This window comes from Callithrix jacchus, chromosome 6 (genome assembly GCF_049354715.1).
Source record: "Callithrix jacchus isolate 240 chromosome 6, calJac240_pri, whole genome shotgun sequence".
In the NCBI taxonomy this organism is placed as follows: Eukaryota; Metazoa; Chordata; class Mammalia; order Primates; family Cebidae; genus Callithrix; species Callithrix jacchus.
Window position 1 is genome coordinate 17391626 of NC_133507.1, and position 23526 is coordinate 17415151.

A 23526-nucleotide genomic window follows, 5' to 3' on the forward strand; every position below is an offset into this window, starting at 1 on the left:
TAACTGACTAGGGTGACAAATGTATCCAGAGACTATCAGAAGGGGCTGCTGCATCTTGTGGGGGCATAGGATGTATGTCGAGATACCTCCGAAGGCTGAGGGGATACAAAGAACTGCTTCCTCCTGAGATAAGGGAGAGAACAGGGAAGCTGTGTCTACCACATCATCCAGCTGCTGCTACTACCACGCACCTCTCAGGACGCCCTCTGGCAGAAGGATCCCACAGTGGCTCTTCCCTCCTGAACATTCTAGGGTTCCCCCATTCTCTGGCCTCCAGAAGCTTCCCTTTGGAAACAGAAGCACTGTTTCAGAGTGCTTCATTCCCTCACCAATTGAGACTTTCCCTCATCAATAAATAGACTTTCCTCTTTAAAAAAAGAATTAATTCTCTAATCAGGGCGCAGCCAAGGCTTTTAGGTTCAGTCTTTTATGTCAACAAGACCTCGCCTGACCTTGCGCACCTTAAGAGCAAAGTATCTCTTCTCTAAATGCCTCTGTTTCCACAGTGCAGTCTAGGACTTGTCTACCTGCTGAAAGAGAGCCCAGTGTCTGACATAGGTGACAGGGCAATGGAAGCAGCAAACCACCTTGCCATGTATGTACCTATGCAACAATCCTACATGATCTGCACATGTACCCCAGAACCTAAAGTACAATAAAAAAAAAAGAGAGAACAAGCAAGCCCAGTGTGGCCCAGGAGGGGAAGTATCCTGGGGACTGGTACTGAGCATACTGGGAATGAGGTTGGAAGTCTCAGACCACAGGTGATTTCCAGGGCCTCAAACATCCGCACATTCTCAACCATCTCCGAAAAGATGGTTCCATCGTTCCAGGACCTCAATGGCAAGAATTTAGCTTAACATGCAGCCACACTTACCCAACTTCACTCTTGGGGCCTCTAATTCGAGTTCCCTTGCACTGAAATAAATAAGGCCCCCTGGAGCTGCCACACTCTGGTTATTTGTTGTAAAGTTGACTTCATAAAAACAGATGCTACATTCTGCTAGCTCCTGCTGCCTCTTCCCTTTGTGTGTGTGTGTGAGCATGCATATGCCTGTGTGTATGTGTCATATCAGTTTATACACTGTATCCCATTAGAACTCCTCATTCCTAGGGATTGAAGACAGGAGGTCACCTACTGACTTCCCAAAACAGAGCTCCAAGCTCACAAAGATGCATGGCTTCATGGACAGAATGTATCAATTGTGGAACCCACCAAAAGATGCTACAATAACTTTCACTAAACTCTTTTGGTGTTTTTTTCTCCTCCCACTTCAGGAAGATATTTAAAGCATCTTACCCCGGACAGAGAAAGACAGCATCACTTCCCTAAATCAAAATCAAGCAAAGTTCTTCAGTAACTTCAGTAATTTTTCCTAGTCCACTTGACATTAGCACCATCATAAGCTGAGGGCATCAGGTACGCCCCCTAGCCGCTCAGCATGGAACAAGAGAGGAATGAAGTCACACACCTGGGGGCCCAGATCAAAGTCACGCTGTACCACAGATCAGCAAGTAGAATGAGGCCCAGGTCACTCATCTGTTAAATGTAGGGTTCAACTGGACACACTATCAAGTCCTTTGCAATGGAAAGTCATGGAACCATCAGCAGGTGTCAAACCCTGTGATGTGCTTTATGTACCTTGACTCATTTCAAAGTCATAGGAGCAGTATAATTATGACTGTTTCATAGAAGAGGAGATCGATGCTTAGGAAAGCAGACTATCAGGCCCAGAGACTCCCCACAATTAAAGGGCTGGGTAAGAATTCCATACCATTACACTCTCTGTTTCTCTGCTTTCACACAGTATGCCCTAACATGCACAACTGTTATTTCTAAGGGGTCTTGGTTTTTACCATGACGGCAACTGGAAAACGGAGACTCTGTCCTTGTTTACATCAGATGCGGATGGTGGCTGCACGGGTTCCAGTGTGTGTTTTGCTGCCTGTGATAAGTATGAACACTGGTGCTGCGTCTTCTCTCAAGCTACCATACCCCACCTCCTAAGCTTGTAGAAAGAATCCACACAACCCCCAATCCAGCTACGCCACCCTCACCTGGAAAGGGCTCCTTGAGGAAGTGGCCATTGATGGTCTGGTTGGCTGTGCCCAGTGGGTTTTTGGCAATGAGGGTGTAGTTGCCATTGTTGTAGTGGGTGGGCTTGTTGAAGAGCAGGCAGCCCTCGGAAATCTCTCCCTCCTGGTAGTATTCCACATGGATGATCTTGGACTCCCGCAGAGGCTGCCCATTGTGCAGCCAGTGCAGTGTTGGCGGTGGGTTACCGCGCACCACGAACTCAATGCAGTGCTCCAGGCGCAGCTCAGGCTCCTCCAGGCTCACCACACGTGGGGGGTCTGTCAAGAAAGAAGCCAGCTGAATTCCAGGACAGAGTCTCCCACCTTCCACAGTAGCCTTCCAGCAACCAAAGTGGGGATCTCAGTTCTTCCCCACCCACTCTGAAAAGGCTGAGGGATGCAGAGGTCCCACCACTCCCCCAGCAGAGGGGAAGAGATGTCTTCATCCAAGCTTCCTACATCCACCTTAACTGGAGGGCTCCCTCTTGGGACCTCTTAGGGGAAGCTTCCTACATCCACCTTAACTGGAGGGCTCCCTCTTGGGACCTCTTAGGGGTTTAATAAAAGAATAGGCTGACGGAGAAGGGTCCTGCAGATGTGGTTGAGTTGGAGCCACACCATCTTCTGAGGGACAAGGGTGCTCTTTCTGGAGTTTTTACTCCAAGGATTTACCTGTCAGTCCTTCCCTACAAGAGTCCTTCTGCCCCTACTGGTAGACCAGCCCACTGCTCTAGCTCAGCCCTGGCAACACCTTGACCCCTCTCCAGCCTCCTGTACCAGTTCCCTCACTCAAAGCCATGCCCCACAATAACATGCACTTACAGTAGACAGTGAGGGCGACACTGGCATTGCTCATGCCCACCACGTTCTCTGCAATACACGTCAGGGTGAAGCCATTGTCCTCACTCGTCACATTCACCAGCGTCAAGTTGATGGCATGAACATTGGTCCAGTTCAGATTGGTCTGAAAATCCCAATAAAAATATAATAATCACTCAAACAGCCTCTACAAGGATGCTCCACTACCTAATCCACAAATACCTTTAGGAATCAAAAGGAAAGCTGAGCAGAAGGTGGAGGAGATCTTGGTGTGAAAGCACACCGACCAAACGCCAGGCTCCTCACAGGCAATAGTTCGGGTCATCCTCCTATTAACCGTATGTGAACAGTAGTTCAGAACTATGCCCGTTTTACAGAAGAGAAAACTAAGTAACAGAGAAGTTGAGTGGCATGTGCAAAAGCAACATGGCTAGAAAATAGGGCAGCTGCATGTAACCTGAGTCTATGTGTTTCTTCCTATAGTAACAAGACCACAAATATTCCCTCTTCTTCAAGACTACAATGTGATCACTCCTTAGCCTCCTGATTGGGCTCAAGCCCAGGATGCCTACCTGGTGAGTGTTGATGGACTGCAGCCCAGTGACTATCCAGTCCACATCAGGAAGGGGTGATCCAGAGCCATTGCAAGTGATGACAGCATTGTCACCCTCTCGTACGGTCAGGTTGACGTGGCTCACGCTGATCTCAGGAAGGTCTGGGAGCCAGACAAAGTGGGTGAAAAGACAGGCAAACACTTACGACCCAAAGGAAGCTCTGTCCATGGGGTTGACGGTGGAACTTCTTGCCTTGCCCAGTAACGACTCTAACACAACCTGCTTGAGCTCTTGGAAGCCCCGCAAATCCAAGATGCTTTACATCACCTCCCCAGCAGACATCAGAACTCAGAATTGAAGCCCATGCAGTACCACTCTCCCACATTGCAGTGGGGGGTGGGGAGGGGGGTGGGCAGTGCTCAAGGAATGCATTTCTGGCAATTAAGCTCAATGGCAACATTATACTTTAGGCTCCGGTTATCTAAATGTTTCAGGCTCCCACTGGGGAGCTTGCTTAAAATTCAGATTTCTGGGACCCATCCCCAGACATTCTCAAAGTCTGTGGTTGCGCCCGGAAATCGGCCTTGCTGGAAACTCCTTAGAAGCTGCTGCCATAGGGAGTCCAGACACCACATTTTGAGATACACTCCTTTAGTTTTGATTGACAGGTAACTCACAGAGAGAAAGGGAATCTGATGTGATGAGAAGGAGTACATTGAACTCCTGTCTGCATTCCTGAAACCAGTCTTCCTGTGGCTGATGCACAAAGGGACAGGAATGACCAAGAAGGGAAATGGTGAGTCAGGAGGCCTGCACCCAACTGCAGAGTTCAAGGCTGGAAGGGCATTTTGAAAGGAAGGCTCTGGCATCCCAAGGTAACATCCAGCACCATCTCTGGTGTCTGAGTGATGCCTCCCTGGAGCCAGCTGGGCCAGGCGGCCACTCACTCACCACACTGACTGATGTTCATGCGGAAGAGAGGAAGCTGGGAGCCATCAGCGTTAATGCAGTAGAGGTTCTGGCTGTTCAGCCTGGCCTCTCCCTGCTCCTGCCAGAGCTGCATCCAGCGGATGTCACAGCTGCAGTTGAAAAAGTTCTGCTCCAACCTCCTGTGGGCAAAGAGAGAGGGGAAAGGAACCTCTGAACGGAAGATGGCCCAGGACCCTCCCAGGGTTATGAGGACAAGGGGGACCCTACCTGTTCAGGGATTAAGGGGAGGAGGGATTTCACAAGGTTGTGAAAGAAGTGGAAAAATCCTTAGGTTGTAGTTTGAAAACAATAAACTCGTTAAAAAAAAAAAAAAAGAAAGAAATCCACCCCACTTAATGCACCTAAGAGATCCTTTTAAAGTAGTATCAACTTGAGATACACCTCACAAAACCTTCCAATGGCCTTCCATCTCACTGAAAATGGAAGTCAAGGCCCTAAATAATCTGCACCATTCTCCATGATCTCTCTGACCTCATGTTCCCTCACCCCCTCCTCCTCTTCAGCCACACTGACCTTGGTGTCTGCAAGTTCACCTGCTTGACTGGGTTGTTCCTACCCCAGGACCTTTGCACTTGCTGTTTCACTGCCTGCCAAGCCCTCACCCAACATATCTGCAAGGCTGGCTCTCTCAGTCTAACACTGCCAGTCCCTTGCCATGCTATATTTGTCTTTCTAGAATTTATCACCATTGGCATCACTTTAAATATTTATTTTTAATTAGTTTGTTTATCTGTCTCCCTGAATAAAAATTAAGCTCCATTGGGGTCAGCGACATTGCCTGTTTTGTTCATTCCCTAACTTAGAAGTGAGCCTGGCATATAAATTCTTGTTAAAGGAGAGAGAGAAAGACTGACTGACTCTCCCTGGGAGAGTAGGTGGGTAGCTATTTCCAAGATATGCTCAAAGCCCATCCTGGGACCAGCTTTATTCTTTCATAAATTCAATAAATTCTTAATAAGTACCTGCTCCATAATTGGCCATGGGCTGAGTGCTGCTGACACAGAGATGAAGAAGACAGTCCCTGTCCTCCAGGAGCACTCAGCCTGGTGGAGAAGAATGTTTGATGGCGGAATAGTCACCTTCAAGGACCTCCTTCTCCACTGATTTTCCTTGTGACTTGAAGTAAGTCATCTCTCCTCTCAATGGGATTATTAAGGAGACGATGAACAGCATTAATCAATCCAAAACTCAGAGTAAGGAGAACCGGATAAATCTGAATGCCTGGATCTTTAGAAGAAACATGATTCTCTTTCTGGACCATGAAGGAGACGAATCTGTTAGAACCCAGTGTGAGGGTCACTTGGGTAAACTGCACTAAGACATGGGATAGTTTTGACAACTGCCAAACTCCAAAATACTTAAGCATGCAACAAAATTAATCAGCTTTCAGGAAATCATGAGGCTCCTGGTGGAAGGAATCAGTGCTTTCCAGTTACTAGGGCACCAGAGGCAGAATGTGCAAATATCCCGACATGGTATCACCACCCTCTTAGCCTAAAAGTACTCTCTTCACATGATACTTTGTCAGAAGGGTGAAGGAAAGCAACTAACCCTTACTGAGCATTTGCTTCTTACCACAACCCTGGGAGACGGCCAGAAGTGCAGGGAGGGGACCTCTGATGCTTGGAGGGGTTACGTCACATGCATAAGGTCCTTTAGCTGGTATGCAACACAGCACAGCTTCAAACCTCCGTGTGCTGGACTCCAAAACTCATGCACTTACCACCCCATCTATCATGCGCAAGGCATTCCCAGGAACATGGGAGAAGTAGAGGAGCAAGCTAGGAGACCTGACTTCAGGAGCTCATGTAGGCAAACAGCAGGTTGTGGGGTGGCATGGGTGGGGTGTGGGGGTGGGGGTAAGTAGGAGGTAACAAAGGCAAAGAGAAGCTGTAGGTGAGGTGTGAAAACAGAAAAGAAAGGCTTAGCAGGACAGAGAATGTGTTGAGGCACACTGGGAAACAAAGCTGGAAGGGTGAGTGGAAGCCAGACAGTGGAGGATTTTTACTGCCACGTTAGGAAATTTGGAATTCATTCAGAAGGCAGGGGAAAACCACTGAGGCCTCTATAAATGGAGAACAATGAGGACAAAGAAGGTCTATAAAAAGAGAAATCCAACAGTAATGTACAGGATAATGTACTGGAGAGGAAGAAGACTAGAGAATGAGAAGCCAGCTAGGACAGCCTAGAAACACAGGGCTGCCACGTACAGTGGTGCAGTTTGAGCATTTCTCAAAGTACTCAACCAAAGGGATAAACAGAAGATAAAATCCAGTCTGCACCCTCCTGGCCAGACCCAGCTGCAACCCTGGCACATGGCTGTATGCACCCAGATGGGCATCTCTTCTAATTCACACATAGGCACCATATTGACTGGCAGGGTCCACGTCAACGTTCTCAAACTTTTGGTTTCAGAACTCCTTTTCTCAAAAAAAAAAAAAAAAAAATTCCTGAAGGCCTCAAAGAGCCCTTGCTTATGTCAGTCCTATCTATCACTATTTAGCAGATTAGAAATTAAAACAGAAAGATGTACGACTCCAGGATACATGAGCACCAACTCTATCCGTCTTCAGAGCAATGATGTCATCACGTTGTGTGGCCTCTGGAAAACTGGCACATGCTCATGAGAGGGTGAGAGTGAAAAAGGCTAATAATGGCTTAGTGCTACCATGAAAATAGATTTCACTTCACGATCTCCTGAAAATATCTTAGGGCCCCCAGGGCACCCTGGGCCACCACTTGAGAACTGCCACCTAGTTAACATGGCCCCTAGAGTAGAGTGGTTAAAAACTAGAGAGACGGAAGAGAAGAACCAGTAGGCATCACAAGAAAGGCAAAATGGCATGTGGTACTTTGTAGAGGGTAAAAGAAGAGGAAGAAGAGAAAGATGACTCCAAGATTTTAAGCTCCAAGAAACAGGAAATCGACGGCAGGGAGAACTGTCTTTGGCTGAAACCGGAAGAGGAGGAACCCGTGGAAAGGAAGAGAGGACACATTAAGAATGAGGTTGGTATAAGAGTGAGGATGGGGAGGGAGAGATCAAGGTCCTACCAGGGAAAGGGAAGGATGAGGTCGAGAAGCCTCAGAGGTGTTGCTTTGGGGTTATGTCAAGATGCCTGTGAGGTTGGACATGAGACAGAAAAGAGAAAAGGTAGACAGGAGAAAATGAGAGGGAAGTAACAGACATTATAGGATCATAATGTTAGCATCGCACTTGCTGTAGGGCCAACACTAGACTACATGCCTTCCACGCGTTACTTCACTTAACCCTCACGACAAGGAGAGCAGAAAGTCAGCTGAGCTGCCCAGTGTGGGCAGGAAAGAGAGGCTGGAGGCGGCAGAGTGGTGTGGGCTGCAAGGAGAGGCCTGGCCACCCTCCTGGAATGACAACAAGGGTCCAGATGCTTGAATATATGCTAACTGAACCAGGTCAGCCTGGTTTTTCCCAGCTGCTCACTTAACAAGATGCAGGCATTCATTATTAAGTAGGTGTAAAAATACAAATTATCCACCTGGGTGGAAAAGACTAGACAGGCGAGGGGCTTGGCTGCGTCGCCACAAGCCACACAGTACTTGATGCGGGGCGGCCTCCTGTCTGGTCCCTGCACTGCTGCACATCACAACGTCTCATGGCCCCCAAAAGGCAGACGGCATCAGAATGTCCTGAGGCTGGCGGGAGAATGAGGGGAGATGTGTGGGCTGTGCCAAGGATGCTGCCAGGCACAGGCTTTGTACAAATGTTCCACTTCCGTCCATCCTTCCCCCAACAGGGGTCCTGCTCACAGGACCTGACCAGCAGCTGGGTTGCACCTTGAAACCTGGTCCTTTGTTCCAATTGAGTTTATGGGAAACTGCAAAAGAACTGGGGTGTTTCCCCCATCCCTCTGGACTTTCCTCCTGGAGAGCAAGACACACACACAGCAGAAAGCATTTTCAGTCTTGAAACAATGGCACCCTAGACAGCCCGCTGAGCAAATCCACAATCGTCTTTATAGCTGGACAAGAAAGGGTTCAAATCGTGAGGTGGGCAAGAAGCAAAGAGCAGCACATCCTAAGTCTAAACGGTGCTGTCCGTCCTGTGTCCCTCCTCCCATTGAACAGATCTCAAGCAGGGGAGACTTTGGCCAGGGCTTTGGGGGCAGTCCTGTGGAACCTAAAGCATGGCTTTCCACGCTTCATGAATAATGCAGGCTGTTCCATGAATAATACAGCAGCAGCTGCTGCAAGGCAAAGCTTCCCAACACTCAGCCCTTGCCCCAAGATGGCCTGGGGTCTAATCGCAGGGCCCTGAGGGCTCCCTGTAGATTAACTCAGCCCCATTTGAGCTTGTGTGGACAGGCACTTTGCAGCACAGCCAAGGCCGCCATGGAGGGTTTAGAAAACACTGATTCCCTCCAGTCACCACTCTAGTGGTTTTCTTCTTCCCTCCACAGCATCAGCACTGCCAGTGGCGGTCCTGGGGCCAGGCAGTGGAAAATGAGGAGGGGACCCAGATCAGCCAGGAGAGCCCTGCTGTCACCGAGTTAAGGATCCCCAAAGGACAGGCCTCCCTGAGATAACAACAGTCAAATAGTTAAAAAGAAAAAAAAAAAAACGGCACACAAACCAAAGATCTGAGTTGGGCCAGCTGCGTCATTGCAAGCAAATATACCGGGTTGAGTTGTGTCCTTCAAAAAGATATCCAAGTCCAGCCCCTACCACTTGTGAATGTGACCTAATCAGGAAACAGAGTCTTGGCAGATGTTATCAAGTTAAGGATCACTCTCGATTTCAGGTGGGCCTTAAATACAATGACCAGTATCCTTAAAAAAGAAAGGAATGCTGGATGCGTTTAAAAAGGAAAGGAATGTGCTGGGTGCGGTGACCCACATCTGTAATCCCAGCATTTTGGCGGGGGCGGGGGGGGGGGGGGGGGCGGAGGCGCGCAAGGCAAGGGATCACTTGAGGCCAGGAGTTTGAGACCAGCCTAGCTAGCATGGTGAAACCCCCTATCTACTAAAAATTTTAAAAAAATTAAAAATTGGCCAGACCTGATGGTGCATGCCTGTGATCCCAGCTACTTGGCAGGCTGAGGCCGGAGAATCACCTGGACCTAGGAGGCAGAGGTTGCAGTGAGCCGAGATCACACCACTGCACTCCAGCCTGGGCTACAGAGCAAGACTCTGTCTCAAAAATATAAAATGAAATAGAAAAAGAAAGAAGGAGATTAAAAACAAAGAGATGGGAGGATGGCAGGCATGTGAGATGGAGGCATAGGTTGAAGTGATGTTGACACAAGCCAAGGAACACCAGGAGCCACCAGAAGCTGGAAGAGGCAAGGACCGGTTCTCCTGCAGAGCCTCTGAAGGGAGCACAGCCCTGCCAACTCCCTGTTTCTAAACTTCTGGCCTCCAGAACAGCAAAACAATAACGCTCTGTTGTTTTAAGTCAGCAAGTGTGTGGTAATTTGCTAAGGCAACCCAGGAAACTAATACAGCGAATACCTTAACTCTCTAAGGTTCTCGTTTAACACCAGTAAAATGGAGATCATTGTGCTCGACCGTCCTTCTTCACAAAGTTATTAGGAGGATTCGTGATAATATATGTTAGCATAATTTGGGGACAATAGTAATACTGTAAGATTATTGTTTAGTGGCACCTCCAAGAGCTATGGAAAGTCATCATACCCAAGACTGGGAAGAGAAATGCAGGACCAGCCCAAGCCCGTCCTCCCTACTGAGTTAATATTTTACCAAGACAATTAAATCTGCAAATGATAACAGAGGTAATTATCACTTTCTTTGAAAAGAAAATGAAATACTCCAATCTATTTCAATCATGTCTTCTCCATACATGCAGGGAATTAAGAGAAGGCTGTTCAAGACACATTGAGGGTCCTCGGAGCACTGCTGGAGCGTGTCTGTGCTGTGGGTCTACTCTGGGACCTCTGGGACCTCTTGCCATCGCCTACATTGTATCTTGAGATTCAGAATCTAAGCTTCTTTTCTTCCTAATTCATTCCTTATCTCTAAGACAATCTCTCTGATTCTTGCTCTGATTTTTGGACAGACAGCTCTAATTTTCTCTGTAAGGGAAAAAAAAAATAATCATCTTGCCATAACCAGAAACTTCTGAGAGCACTGCACAATGCCAAATTCTTCCAACCTGTGCCACTGAAACTGTGCTGGCTACTCCAAGGCAAATCATGGAAGATGTTTCTAACTCGCTCAAAAAGAGGCACACCCCCTAGACACAGGAACAGCAATGATCCAGCGGCTTGGCCAAGACCATCTCCCTCATTCCACAAAAATAAATGAGAGGAGGTAGAGGAAGGGTCTCGGTGCATTTTAAGAACTCTGAGATAGTAACGTGTCTGCTTTTTTTCCTTTGATTCCATGCAAGGAACCCGTCATCTTGAAAGGGGCTTCCAGAAGCTGAGCATGTAGGGTGTGTGCTTGAGTCAGAGAAGAGAAAGAGCATGGTCTTCAGAAACAGATCGGGTAGTGATAATACTAAAAATCGTAACCCTTATTCCCAGATGTACCACTTACTGGCCATGTGATCCTGAACTAGCTGTTTAACTTGGCCAAGCCTCAAATCCCTCATTTGTAACACTGGTCATACCAATACCTCCCTATGAAGTTGTTCCAAGGATAAGACAGAACCTCACACATGTTAGGTGCTCAAGATGTGCCTCTTCCTTCTCCTTCTGTCCTACTGGAAAGGTCATGGACACTTAGCCCTTCCATTCTTATAGCAAAGATCCTCTACTTGGGGAGGGGCTGGTTTGAATACAGCAGAGGTCCTTAGGGACAGATAGAAACATGCTAAGGAATTGCTACACGCGCTCTTCCCCTTCTGTCCCTGCAGAGGGTCACTCAAAGCCTCACACTTCTGGCCTGTGGCATTCCTGGCTCCATACACACTGAGCCCTTTCTCCTCGAGAACCAAAAATCTTTCTTCCTGGAAATACCCAACCCATCCCCACGCCCCAGCCCACAGGCTCCATTGAGCAGACCCTGGCAGTCTAGATGGCTCATGGCAGATGGCGCCATGTGGACTAATCAGGAAGTCAGACAAGAAAATACTACCCTTTCTTGCACTTGCCAGGAACTGGGATTGTTTGGATTTTAATCATAGCCTCCGCTAAGAGCCAACACAGGGCCCCTCCAGCCAAAAGATAAATTTTCCTCTCTCAAGATTCAATTCTTCCACAAAAAATAGACCCCTACCAGGGTAATTGCTCCTTAGAGGGGGGCTTCTTTATTCTCCAATATAATTTTTACTTAGTTAACAATATGACAGAAATAAAATACTCTGTGGACATGGTGGCACTCACACACTGACTCACACTGCAGCGAATGTCTTCATTTCTCCATAAGTCACATCTAGCTCACTGGTATATTGATCCCAGGCAAAGATGAATGCAGAATCCCATGATCCTCTAAGAGAAACCTGACATTTTCTTTAAACATATATCCACAGAACAACTGTTTCTAAAACTCCACAAAACAGGTCACCAGGGCAGCAGTACACCATTGATTTCACATCCAATAATTTTTTAGAAAGAGCACTGAACATTTTCTCAATAATTCAGCCAGTAGCTGACCCTTGATGTCCCCTGGAGAGACACCATCCCTGGCCTCCTGAGGATGGAAGGGCTAGGGGTTCCAGAATAATTAAATGCAAGACACCCAAGAAAGAGATCCCTCAAGCCCATCAGTCAGTTCTAGGGTAACTTAAGAAAGACCACAATCATGTGCTTTTTGAAAATTATTGTAGAATAGATCCTAGTGTTGGACACAGACCAAAAACATTGGGCGATGGTTGAGCACAGTGGTCAAGGCTTTGGGTCCACACACTGCCACTATTCAGTGAGTGACTTTAAACAGGATACTTAACCTTGCTAAGCATCTCAGTGTCCTCCAAAGTGAAGTGAGGGTAGTAATTCCTACCTTATGGAAATGCCATAAGGATTAAAATAAAGGATACAACTTAATAGATTGCTTGGCACCATGCCTGGCACAGAGGAAGAACTCAGAAATCAGTGTTCATAGTAAATCATAGCCATGTTAATTTATCTTTTCCACCTACAGTACACAAGGTCATCATGGGGTGACAGGCTACCGAGATGCTTGATGAAGGCATCAAGAGTTGGGTCAGAGAAGATAAGGTTTTGACTCATCGATGAACTCAGGTCTTGCTAGGTGAAGGGAGAACAAGCTGAAAGGCCAGCAGCACAGGCAGAGGTCCAAGGTCACTGCCTCTTGCTAAAGAGAGTAAAGCAATCTGCATTCAGTGAATTTGGATCTGCATCGCCAATAAGAGGGAACACATGAGTGGTGCCTCTGGAACCCTGACCCGCTAACTTGATCCATGCCTCAATTCCTTTCAATTTATTCCTTGATTTATGCCCTCAACATAATATGATGTCCTTCATGCACAGAGATGACCCCGATGACTCACTCATCAACATGAGTTATTTTTTCCAGCAGTGGCCACGAATCTTCACTCAGCCATCCTACATTTGTTTGTACAGAATGGCTGGCTGGAATAGGAGTGCCCTGATCAGCCTTGGACCACAGCAAGACTAAGGAGTCCACAAGCAGATTGAAAAAATATATATGGCCTCCCCCGACCCCTTGGCATGCCTACACTCAAGCCAAATAAGCTGAAGAAGATTATGAGTGGTGAAAACACATGTAATATGAAGTCAGAAGGTACGGGTTCAAGTCCCAGCTTGGCCAGTCCCTAGAAATGCAGTCTCGGTTCTTAGCTGAGTCTCACATGTCTTTCTAGGGCTCAGAATCCTCACCCATAAAATGCAGAGAATAATAATATCTACCTCTTATGACTCTTATGATGATAAATCTAAGGATATATAAATGAAAGCATGCCTAATAGTCTATAAAGTTATATATTATATCATATGAATATTATAAATTGATATTCTACATTATGAATATTAATACTATTATAACTAATTACCTACAGATCACAAAACTAAGTCCTAATAAAGGAAGAGGCTCTTGCCTTCTGAAATAGGTTGTGCCCAGAAAGAGCATCGGAAGTCAAGCAATGGGGTTAATTGCTCTCACTGAACATGGTACACTGTATGTCATCCAACCCAAGTAGGCTCTTCAGGTATATGTGGGCTCAGCCTTCAGGTAGTTCCATTGCTTGCCACTTGTCCCCATCCACCCATTACCAGCATTTCAGTACCTGGACAGTTTTCAAAACCAAACTTACAATTCCCGAAGACTCAGCGTCTGGAAGAGCTGCCATGAGAGTGTGGTGAGCCGGTTACTTGACAGGTTTCTGCAAGATTGACAAATAATGGGAAATTTTTAAAACAAATCTGGCACAAATAATGCTGTAGGTAGCAAGCTTAGTTCATTTCACTGGAGACTGGCTTTGTTTTCCTTCTTCTTCTTTTTCATTCTGCTAGGCTCATGCTACATCTGCTAATAGTTGAGGCCGTAGATCAGGTTTAGATAGGCTTTTGAGGCCTTTTAAAGGGCACGATTTTACAAATAAAAGAAACCATTAAATTCTCAGTCATTCTCCCATATCCCCTCCCCACAATAAAAATTTACAGAGCCTTTATGCAGCAATCCTTCTGCAAGAGGACAGGGAGTTCTCAGGGTAGATAAGCCCACTAGCATTCTTAACATGCACACAGGTGGAAAACCTCTGCAGGTCAGCTACAATTCCTTTTAGGCAGTGTCTCTCCCGGCAAACATGCCCACCAATGATCAAGACATCAGCCTTTTGTTCACACGTCTGTTCTCCTCCTAATGGCTACTTAATTGTTCTCATTAGGATGTACAGGGGAAAGGAGCAGCCATTAGTCTTCTGGATTAAAGAAGAAACACGCCCACGGTTATTACTTTGCCAGGCTCAACAAACAACTTTTGATGTGATAACAGCTCTTAAAAGTAGCAGTCAGACATAGCTAGAATTGAAGTGGCATCCCAGCAACAATGTACTCATCTACTGATGGGAACAAATGGCAGTACCGATTCCATTTAGGTAAATATCTATCCACACAAACATGATGTGTGTACATGTGTGTCTATTAAACATGTAGGTACTATATGCAAACACGGATTTTTGTTTATACACACACATATGCTTACACATAAACCTATATTTAGATGACTTCTACAACAAATATTTATTGAGGCTACACTGAGGAATGAGGGAGTTGACCATTGAGGGGAAGGCAAGTTCCCTCTGGAATCTTATATTCAAGGTACAAATGAATAAGCAGAAGGAAGACTATCAACACCATGTTTATGTAAGTAACTAATACAGAAGCGGGGATACATGTATTACGGTGATTATGTAAACATCTGATACAGAGAGAGGTGCCTTCTGCGAAGGTAGCATTGGGCCTGAGACGAGGAGAAGGAAGAGCTGAGTACCAAAACAGGAGTGTTTGAGGGAGTACAAGTAGCAAGTGTCAGGGCCTGGGAAAACCAGGGGACCAGGAAGGAAGCCAGTCAGAAAGGAAGGAGTGAGAAGTGCTTTGGGATAAGTGGGAGAAGGATTCATGCCACACTTGCTGGCCATGGGGAGAAGTTTGGATTTGATATTAAAGAGTGGTGGGAAGGCATTGGATGGTTTTCAGCAGGGAAGGGACATAATCTAACTAACATTTTTAAAAATAGAAGGCCAACACTGGAAGTTGGCAGGCCAGTTAAAAGGCTGCTACAGTCTTCCAATCAAAAGAAGGGAGTAGAGATAAGCAGATGGATTCAAGATAGGTGTTACAGGTAGAGCTGCCAGACTGCCTACTTGATTGGATTTTGCAGAAGAGAGAAAAGAACTGAATGGCCAGGTGAACGGTGATGTCATTGAGTAGAACCAGGAAGCCTGCCAACAGATCACCTGGAGGCGATGGGATAGAGACCCTCCCCTTGGCAAACATTACGTTCGAGACACTGTTAGCTATCCAAAAAGAGATGTCAAATAGCCTGCTGTGTTTGTGGGTCTAGAGCTCAAGGGAGAGGTTAAGGCTGGGTAAGATTACATAGGGAGAGAATCTACCCAGTTCCTAACAGGACCAGACATTCAAATACAAGATCAAACAAAGGGACATGGCTTCCCCTTCTCATTGGATGCAGCCCTCTTTGGTGAGGTGGCTTTGTTCTACCCTGGCCTGAACTGGCTGGGTCCCTGTGATAGCCTGTGACTGTGCAGGAGAGGCAGCCTCCTGCTGGGGGTGCAGGGGACTGGTGGAAAAGGGAAAGAAACATAGGTAGTCTCCCAGGTTTACTGTTCTGCTATCTTCCCTATACCTAGCACTCTCCCTGTTCAGAGTTTTTAAGCCTCTAGGATAGTCCCCACAGCCCTACACTGTCACCACACCTCCTCTCTGTAAGGCTGAGACCTCTGGTATAACAGCACATGCTTACTAAAAGCCTTATACCTAGGCTATCCATCATGCTCAGCTTCACAAAACCCCTAATGACTATATATCTTATTCCTACAGAATTGTTCCCCCCACCGATCAGAAAGAAAGGGGCAATAAAAGAACCGCAGTGAGGAACACCTGAGGACACCAGGTGGGGCAAAGCCTTATGCAGCAGCCCATCTTCTGATCAGAAGGGTGGAGCTAGAGACCAGACACACACTCCCACCAAGTCACTGACACTTCCATAACTATTAGACCAGAAGCTTGAACTTGGGGTTCAGGGCAACAGGAATTGGTACCGCTCTGAGTCTCCATTGTCATTAGGCTTTATGATGTTTCCTTAAATCTAAGTGTTTGATTCATCTAGGTAGAAATCTTCTGTCTTGCTATTTTGCCTGGTTTACTCTATGTACCACGCATTACCTGCAGCAGCAAAAGCTGGACAAGCCCCCAACTTTCAAATCCACGAGGTAATCCCTGCAGCCCTTTGGGAAGATGTCTGTCCCCTGCCTTTAGCTTCCCACCCCTCTCCAGTGCTTCCCTGAACAAAACCCATGGTTCTGAAGCTAAGCAACCGCATTCAATGGACAGTCAGCAGCCAGAAAACCCAGACACCTTGAGCCCTGGGGAGCATGCCCCTGGTAAGTGCAAAAGCAACTGGTGGGAACTAGGAGGCCGGGAGACTGAAGCAGCTCGGGTGAAATGGGCAGCGCTGCCTATCTCCAAGTGAGGAGCAGGCAGGGAGCCTGCCAGGCATTTGGGGGAACCCGAGGCAGAGAGCAGGTTACCAGCGATGTCCTCTCACAAAGGTCATGCTTTGCTACATTAGGCAGAAATGTCAAAAGAAAATTGGATTCTGAAAGAAAGAAAATAACAGACACTCTGGGCAAATAAGGAATAAGAAATAGCATTATTGCCTTATTACAAGTTAGAGGAAGGAGGGGTCCTGGGATACCTGAAGGCGGAAGTGGGCTTTGGCTCTCCCAGGGCTGACTCGGCTTCATCTCCCCCTTGCCTCTTCCCTAGCCATCAAGCTCCCACCTGGATTCCTCCCAATCTTTGGATGGAACGGACTGAAGCACTTATGTGCTCTGCCCATAGGCACATACAACCCAGTGCCTGTTTGCAGAGACTGGAAACTGTATTGCACAAGTCCAGGGAGGAGCGGAGGGTGCACAGCCCTTGCAACTATACACGATGCCCTGCCAGACACACAAGCAGAAGCACCAAGCCCCAGAAACAAACTTATACAAAAAAGACAAGGCGGCAACATATACAGAAGGCAAACCATACACGCCACACACGAAACAAGCAGAGCATGCCTCTGGCCAGCCTGCCCTCACCGGCATTGATAAATTCTCATGGTGCAAGGAAAATAAAGAAGCTTTCATATGAATTGCCACCCACTTGGAACTCACTGCCCCTGATTTTTTCTTCTAACTGGGGCCTCACCTGTTTGCACCTGACATCAGTTATTGATGAGCTGGTTACCCTGCTCATCAGACAAGAATTTAATTAGGAACCATCCTGCCTCTGAGCCCCATAGCAGCCTTTTCCCTGGGCATCCTCCCTAACAGATCCATTATCATCTATCTCTGACTTTTGCTTGGGTCAATGGCCAGTTTCCAAGCCACCTGACCATTGAATTAATTTGGTGAGCAAGATTTTATGAGATGATGCATCAAACCCGTTCCCAAAATCAAGTTCCGTGACACTGCCCCTTCTATGTCTCGCCTGGGACTTCCAAACAAAGCCATTAATTTCGTGCTGCACAACTGGCCCTCTCACAGCCCAGCCTCTGGGGTCCAGAGGTAATAAACGATGATGATGTGGCTACTGGGTGCTCCAGGAACAAGAAACCAGACACACAGATGGCTGGACTCTGGGCCCTGAGGAGCAACAGGGCTGAGATGTCACCTCTGGCATTAACCCCATAATGAACAGGGGTCCTCCCAGGCAACCCCTTCTCCGACCAGTAGAAACATCAGCACTAAGCAGTCCTAAGACCTTCCTAATGGTGGCACCTAACCACGGCAGGAATGGAGCCCACGAATGGGGAGGATTTCACCTTCCACCCCGGAAACCCTAGTCACAAAAGGGTCAACAAGATGGACCCTGTTGCCAAAAAAACCAACCAGATGAATCCCTCTGTTGCCCCTCTGGGGGCTGCGAGTTGAGAAGGAGACATTAAGCCCCATCCAAAAAGTGGTCCTGAAGTGGGAAGGATTTGTGGATTTGGACTAAGAGTGAGTTGACGTTTGGAAGCACCTCCTCTTCTACCGATAGAGGCATAGAGGCAGGCCAGTGGGCAGGTGTGTCTTAGGATCTGCATGTGTAAGGGATTGCTGGTGGCAGGTCCTCTGCATCCCTGAGCTATTAAACCAGGCTGTCTCACCTGTGCACTCCCAGGCCAGCTCCCAGATGCTCACTCCACCTCCACACCTCCTTGGTCCCTCTCGCTCAAGTGTTTTCTGTTGTCATGGACTAGATTTCATTCCCTCAAAATTCATTTTTAAAATCCTAACCCAGCTGGGCGTGGTGGCTCACTTATAATCCCAACATGTTGGGAGGCTGAGATGGGTGGATTACCTGAAGTCAGGATTTTGAGAACAGCCTGGCTAAAGTGGTGAAACCATGTCTCTACTAAAAATACAAAAATTATCTGGGCGTGGTGGTGGGTGCCTGTAATTCCAGCTATTTGGGAGGCTGAGACAGGAGAATCGCTTGAACCTGGGAGGCAGAGGTTGCAGTGAGCCAAGATCATGCTATTGCACTCCGGCCTGGGCAGCAAGACTGAAACTCTGTCTCAAAAATAAAAAATAAAATCCTAAACCCCCACCCTTGTGTCTGTATTTGGAAATGGGATCGTTAAAGAGCTAATTACAGTTAAATGAGGACATATAGGTGGTCCTTAAACCAATATGACTGGTGTCCTTATAGGAAGAGGATTAGGACACAGACATACAGAAAAGATATGAAGTCACAGGAAGGAGAAAATGGACAGGGAGAAGAAAATGGCCATTGACAGGTGACAGAGAGATGCCTCAGAAGAAACCAGCGCTGCCAATGACATCTTGATCTCAGGCTTCTAGCCTCCAGAACTGTGAAGAAATACATGTTGTTTAACCCACTCGGACTGTGGCATTGAGTTCTAGCACCAACTGCAAACTAATATACCTGTTCTCAGCTCCGCATTTGCTTGGAGGCCCTGATGGCCAAGTTGCCTGCCTCACTGTGATCCCTGAAAACCTCCAAGTCATCGTTTTCTGTCACCCTCTTGCTCTGTCTATGCTTGGTGGCTCCAGGAAACCAGCCTTCCAATCAGGTTCCAGCCACTAAGATCTAATCTGGTATCTGCCCACTTGTCCACCCACTGGGTGTACTCCAGCCTCCTCCTGCAAAAAGATTATTAAATGAGAAAACAGAGAACCAGGGGCATGCTCGGCTTGTATCCCAGTTATAAATGCCACAGTCATTGACTCTTCCTGGAGGATTCTTTCTGCTGCTTGCAGAAAGGCACTCTTTTGAGCATTGTGTAGGCTTGGTGCATCCAGCAGAGCTAACCAGAAAACAATGAATGTCCAACCCCTCTCAATCCTGCAAGCTCCCAGGGCCTGTGACTTCCTGGCTGCAATCATCATGGTGCAAATGTTATTTCTTTCATCCACAAAGGCAGCATTTTGAAAGCTGAAATTCCTTCTCCCTTAAGATCTAACATATTCAAATATGTGTCCCTTTTCTTCTTTTTTATTCTTCTCACCATAAAAGAGGAATCTCCTTGGTCTTTGTCTTAACACATTCATGCTACTATAACAAAATACCATAGACTTGGTGACTTATAAACAACAGGAATTTATTTCTCATAGTTCTAGAGGTCCAAGATCAAGGGGGGTGGCAGATTCAAAGATCCACCTCTTAAGAGATAGAAGTCTTCTCACTTAAATCTCACATGGTAGAAGGGGCTATCTAGCTCTCTGGGGACTCTTTTATAGAGCATTGATCTCATTCATGTGAGCTCCACCCGAGGATCTCATCACCTCCCAAAGATCCTGACTTCTAATACCATCACCTGGAGGGGGAGGACTTCAACATGTGAATTTTGGGGACACATAAATATTCAGATCACAGCAATCATCTTGGAGACCACCAGCCCCTTCTCATGACACACCATATCAGGATTCTTTAGATTCTGCTGAAGAATCAGAGTGCTGTTCTAGACTAGAACTAATGAAGACTCTGCAAGAAAGGACAATTCCCTGCTGTGGCACCAAACCCCACACAGACTTTGCTAAAACATACACACACACACACACACACACACACACACACACACACACACGGAAGAAGGATGGAACAGCAGCCTACTGCCCACCTTTCCAACATCCAGGGAACCTACACCTCCTCAGTCTTGACTCTGTGACTTCTATGCACCCTCAGCCCCACACCAGAGGTATCTGCAGCCGACCATCAAAGGCGCTGTTAGTGTGGCTGCCCCCAGCCTCCTTGGGTTGACAGGAAGGAAGGAGGCACCATATAATCTTGTCACCAAGGCCTGCTGCCCCCACTGACGAGGCCATGAGCCAACCTCTTGAAATCCAATGCCTATGACAAGGAAGCAGGTGCTGCTGCCCAACATTCTTCTTGAAGGCCAAGAAATATTTTCCTACATCATTGATATATTTGCTTTTCCCTCAATTAAATTGCTGTAAAACGGGGTGGGGGTTAAAGCCATCTGAGCCATTTTTATTCAGTTAAATTACACTGGATGGCTCATTTAATGAACTTTAATGAAGCCAAAATGCTTTCTCTAATCAAATCTCAAATGACGCGACTGGTGTCTTGACCTTAGCTCCAGAGACTGGAGGCAGCTTTTTCTGTGCAGCCTGTTCTGGGCTCTACCAGGGTTTCCCAGAGCGTGCTCCTGGAATCTGAGGTTTGCAATAAGTTCATGGGTGTTACAAGTGGAAAAAGATCATATTGCTTGAAAACTGTTGAATTAAAATTAAGCGTGCTTATTTACTGCAGAACTTCTCAGAGCCTTTACTATAAGAGAAAAACCTGGCAAACTGAGTCTCTTGAACTTATTTCTGCATAGAATCTTCTCTGTGGAGTGTCTAGCCAAAAAACACCCATATAACATCCTTAGAGAAATGATTAAGCCACGGGTCAGCAAGCTAGAGTCTGCAGGTGGGCAGGCTGTTTCATAGATCTCCTGAAACAGCCACGTCCATTTGCTGATGTGTTGTCTACGGTCATGATCCAGGCAGAATAATGGTATCCACATCCGAATCCCCAGAATCGGTGAAGAGGTTAACTTACACTGCAGAGGTGAGTAAGCGTATAGACATTGAGATCAGGAAGTTATCCCAAATTATCCCATGGTCCCATTGTAATCATAATGGGCATTAAAGGTAGAAGAGGAGCCGGGCGCAGTGGCTCACGCCTATAAATCCTAGCACTTTGGGAGGCCGAGGTGGGTGGATCACGAGGTCAAGAGATGGAAACCATCCTGGTCAACAAGGTGAAACCCCATCTCTACTTAAAATACAAAAGTTAGCTGGGCATGGTGGTGCGTGCCTGTAATCCCACCTACTTCGGAGGCTGAGGCAGGAGAATTGCTTGAACCCAGAAGGCGGAGGTTGCGGTGAGCCGAGATTGTGCCATTGCACTCCAGTCTGGGTAACAACAGCGAAACTCCGTCTCAAAAAAATAAATAAATAAATAAAATTTAAAAAATAAAATAAAATAAGGTAGAAGAGGAAGGCAGAGAGAAAGCAGGAACCCACATGACTAAGGAAGGCAGGCACAAAGACATGCAATGTTGCTGGCTTTGAAGATGGAAGAGGGGGCCACAAGCCAAGAATGTGAGTGGCCTCTAGAAGCTGGAAGAGGCAAGAAAACCCACTCATTCATTCTCCCTTACAGCCTCCAGAAAGAAATGCTGCCCTGCCTACACTTTGACTGTAGCCCAGTGAGACCCATGTTGAACTTCTGGGTGTAAGGCAATGAATCTGTGTTGTTTTACAACACAAACTTTGTGTTAATTTCTTACAACAGCAATGAGAAACTAATAGGGTCACTTTCACATTACAACAGCAGAGTTGAGCAGTTGCAACAGAGACCAAAATATTGACTAGGTGACCCTTTTCAGAAACAGTGTGACAACCCCTGGTCTAAAACAGCACTCTCCAATAGAAATACTATACAGGGGCCGGGCACAGTGGCTCACCTGTAATCCCAGCACTCTGGGAGGCCGAGGCAAGCGGATCACGAGGTCAGGAGATCAAGGTCATCCAGGCCAACATGGTGAAACCCCCATCTCTACTAAAAATACCAAAAAAAAAAAAAAAAAAAAAAAATAGCTGGGCATGGCGGCACACATCTGCCGGGCTGGAGTGTCAGCTGTACCTGTGTTGGCCTCCCCACCAGGTTGCTTCTCTTGAAGACAGCCTTTTCTTTTTCAGTTTTATTTTCTTTATAGCACCTGGAACCCAGTAAGTGGTCAATAAACGTATAGACAGTTCAACAGAAGTCCCACAAAACTCTGTCATCCAAAGGTACCTAAAACCAACCTGAGTTTTCAAGGACACTGGAAGGAAGCATTTCTTTCTACAAAGCACAGTGCACAAAGAGGCTCTGTGAAGACAGCAGCAGAAAGAGGCCAAGGGACAAAGACAATCCTGGACCCTGCAGAGTGTGGCTTCCACCCCTCCCTCTGCCCTCCTCCACCCACCTGTCCTGGGACCTCTTTCTGTTCTTGTGAAGCCAACCTCTCCACTGCTATGAACTCACACAGCCACTGCGCAGCCAAGCAAGACTCTCCCAGCAAGTGCCATGAGGTTGAAGGCGCGCTCTCTCTCTCTCTCTCTCTCTCTCTCTCTCCTTCCCTCCCTCTTTCTCACACATATAGCACACACACTACACACTACACTACATATACATATTCACACACACACTCGCCCCCACCAGCTGTCTCAATCTGGCTCCACCAGGAAACAGACTGAGAACTCTTCCTAGGAGGTCTGAGAAGCTCTGCCTCTTCGACCCATCCCTGCCTCTCAAGGACATTTGGGTTTCTGCCCTTCAGGAGCCCCAGCCCTTCTGCTCTGTGCTGCCTCGGGAGGGCCTGCCCTGGCCTCCTGATGGGAACACATGTGGAGCTGAGAGGACCAAGGGCTGACTCTGTGAGTCCCGGTCCCAGAACCAGCAGCCCTGCCCTGTTCCCTCCAGCAGGCATGCTTTTCCTGGTATCAGCACAAACTTTCATGTCTCTGGGGTGAGGAGCACACTCAGAACCTCACAGAAGATGGGGGAAGAGTAAGGAGCTCCCAGCCCACCTCCCTTGGCCTATGCAGGGGACACCAAGACTGTGAGACCCAAGAGGACTTGGGAGAGAAGACAACTCATCCGTGTCACCAGGAAGTCAGTGTTGGAGCCAGGACTGGCAGTCCTAGATTCTGATCATGGGAGAGGAAAATGAGGATCCCAGAGGCTAAGCCCGTTCACAAGATGACTCAGCTGGATGGCAGCAGATGCTGGTAGCTGGCACCAGGTCTGACATGCAAACCAGGGCAGCCAAGTGATCCTCCCCTCTTGTTCAATCTTGGCTACAGCAGTGACTTCTGATCCTTTGTGCAGCAGGATGGTAAGGTCATGACCTTCGGCATCTCACAAGCCTGGATGCCAGTC

The 23526-nt window shown here is 47.2% G+C and overlaps 1 protein-coding gene across 30 annotated transcripts in view; it reads right to left on the reverse strand.

Moving 5' to 3' along the window:
- NTRK3 (neurotrophic receptor tyrosine kinase 3) overlaps positions 1–23526 on the reverse strand; it is a 397061-nt gene that overhangs the window by 273716 nt on the left and 99819 nt on the right. For all 30 annotated transcript variants that reach the window (XM_078376016.1, XM_078376017.1, XM_054258251.2 and 27 more), the window contains 5 exons: positions 13668–13736; positions 4401–4558; positions 3468–3610; positions 2899–3040; positions 2059–2355 (listed from right to left, as the gene is read on the reverse strand). In XM_078376016.1, coding sequence (XP_078232142.1) covers positions 2059–2355; positions 2899–3040; positions 3468–3610; positions 4401–4558; positions 13668–13736 — 809 coding nt within the window. The remainder of the gene's footprint in view (positions 1–2058; positions 2356–2898; positions 3041–3467; positions 3611–4400; positions 4559–13667; positions 13737–23526) is intronic.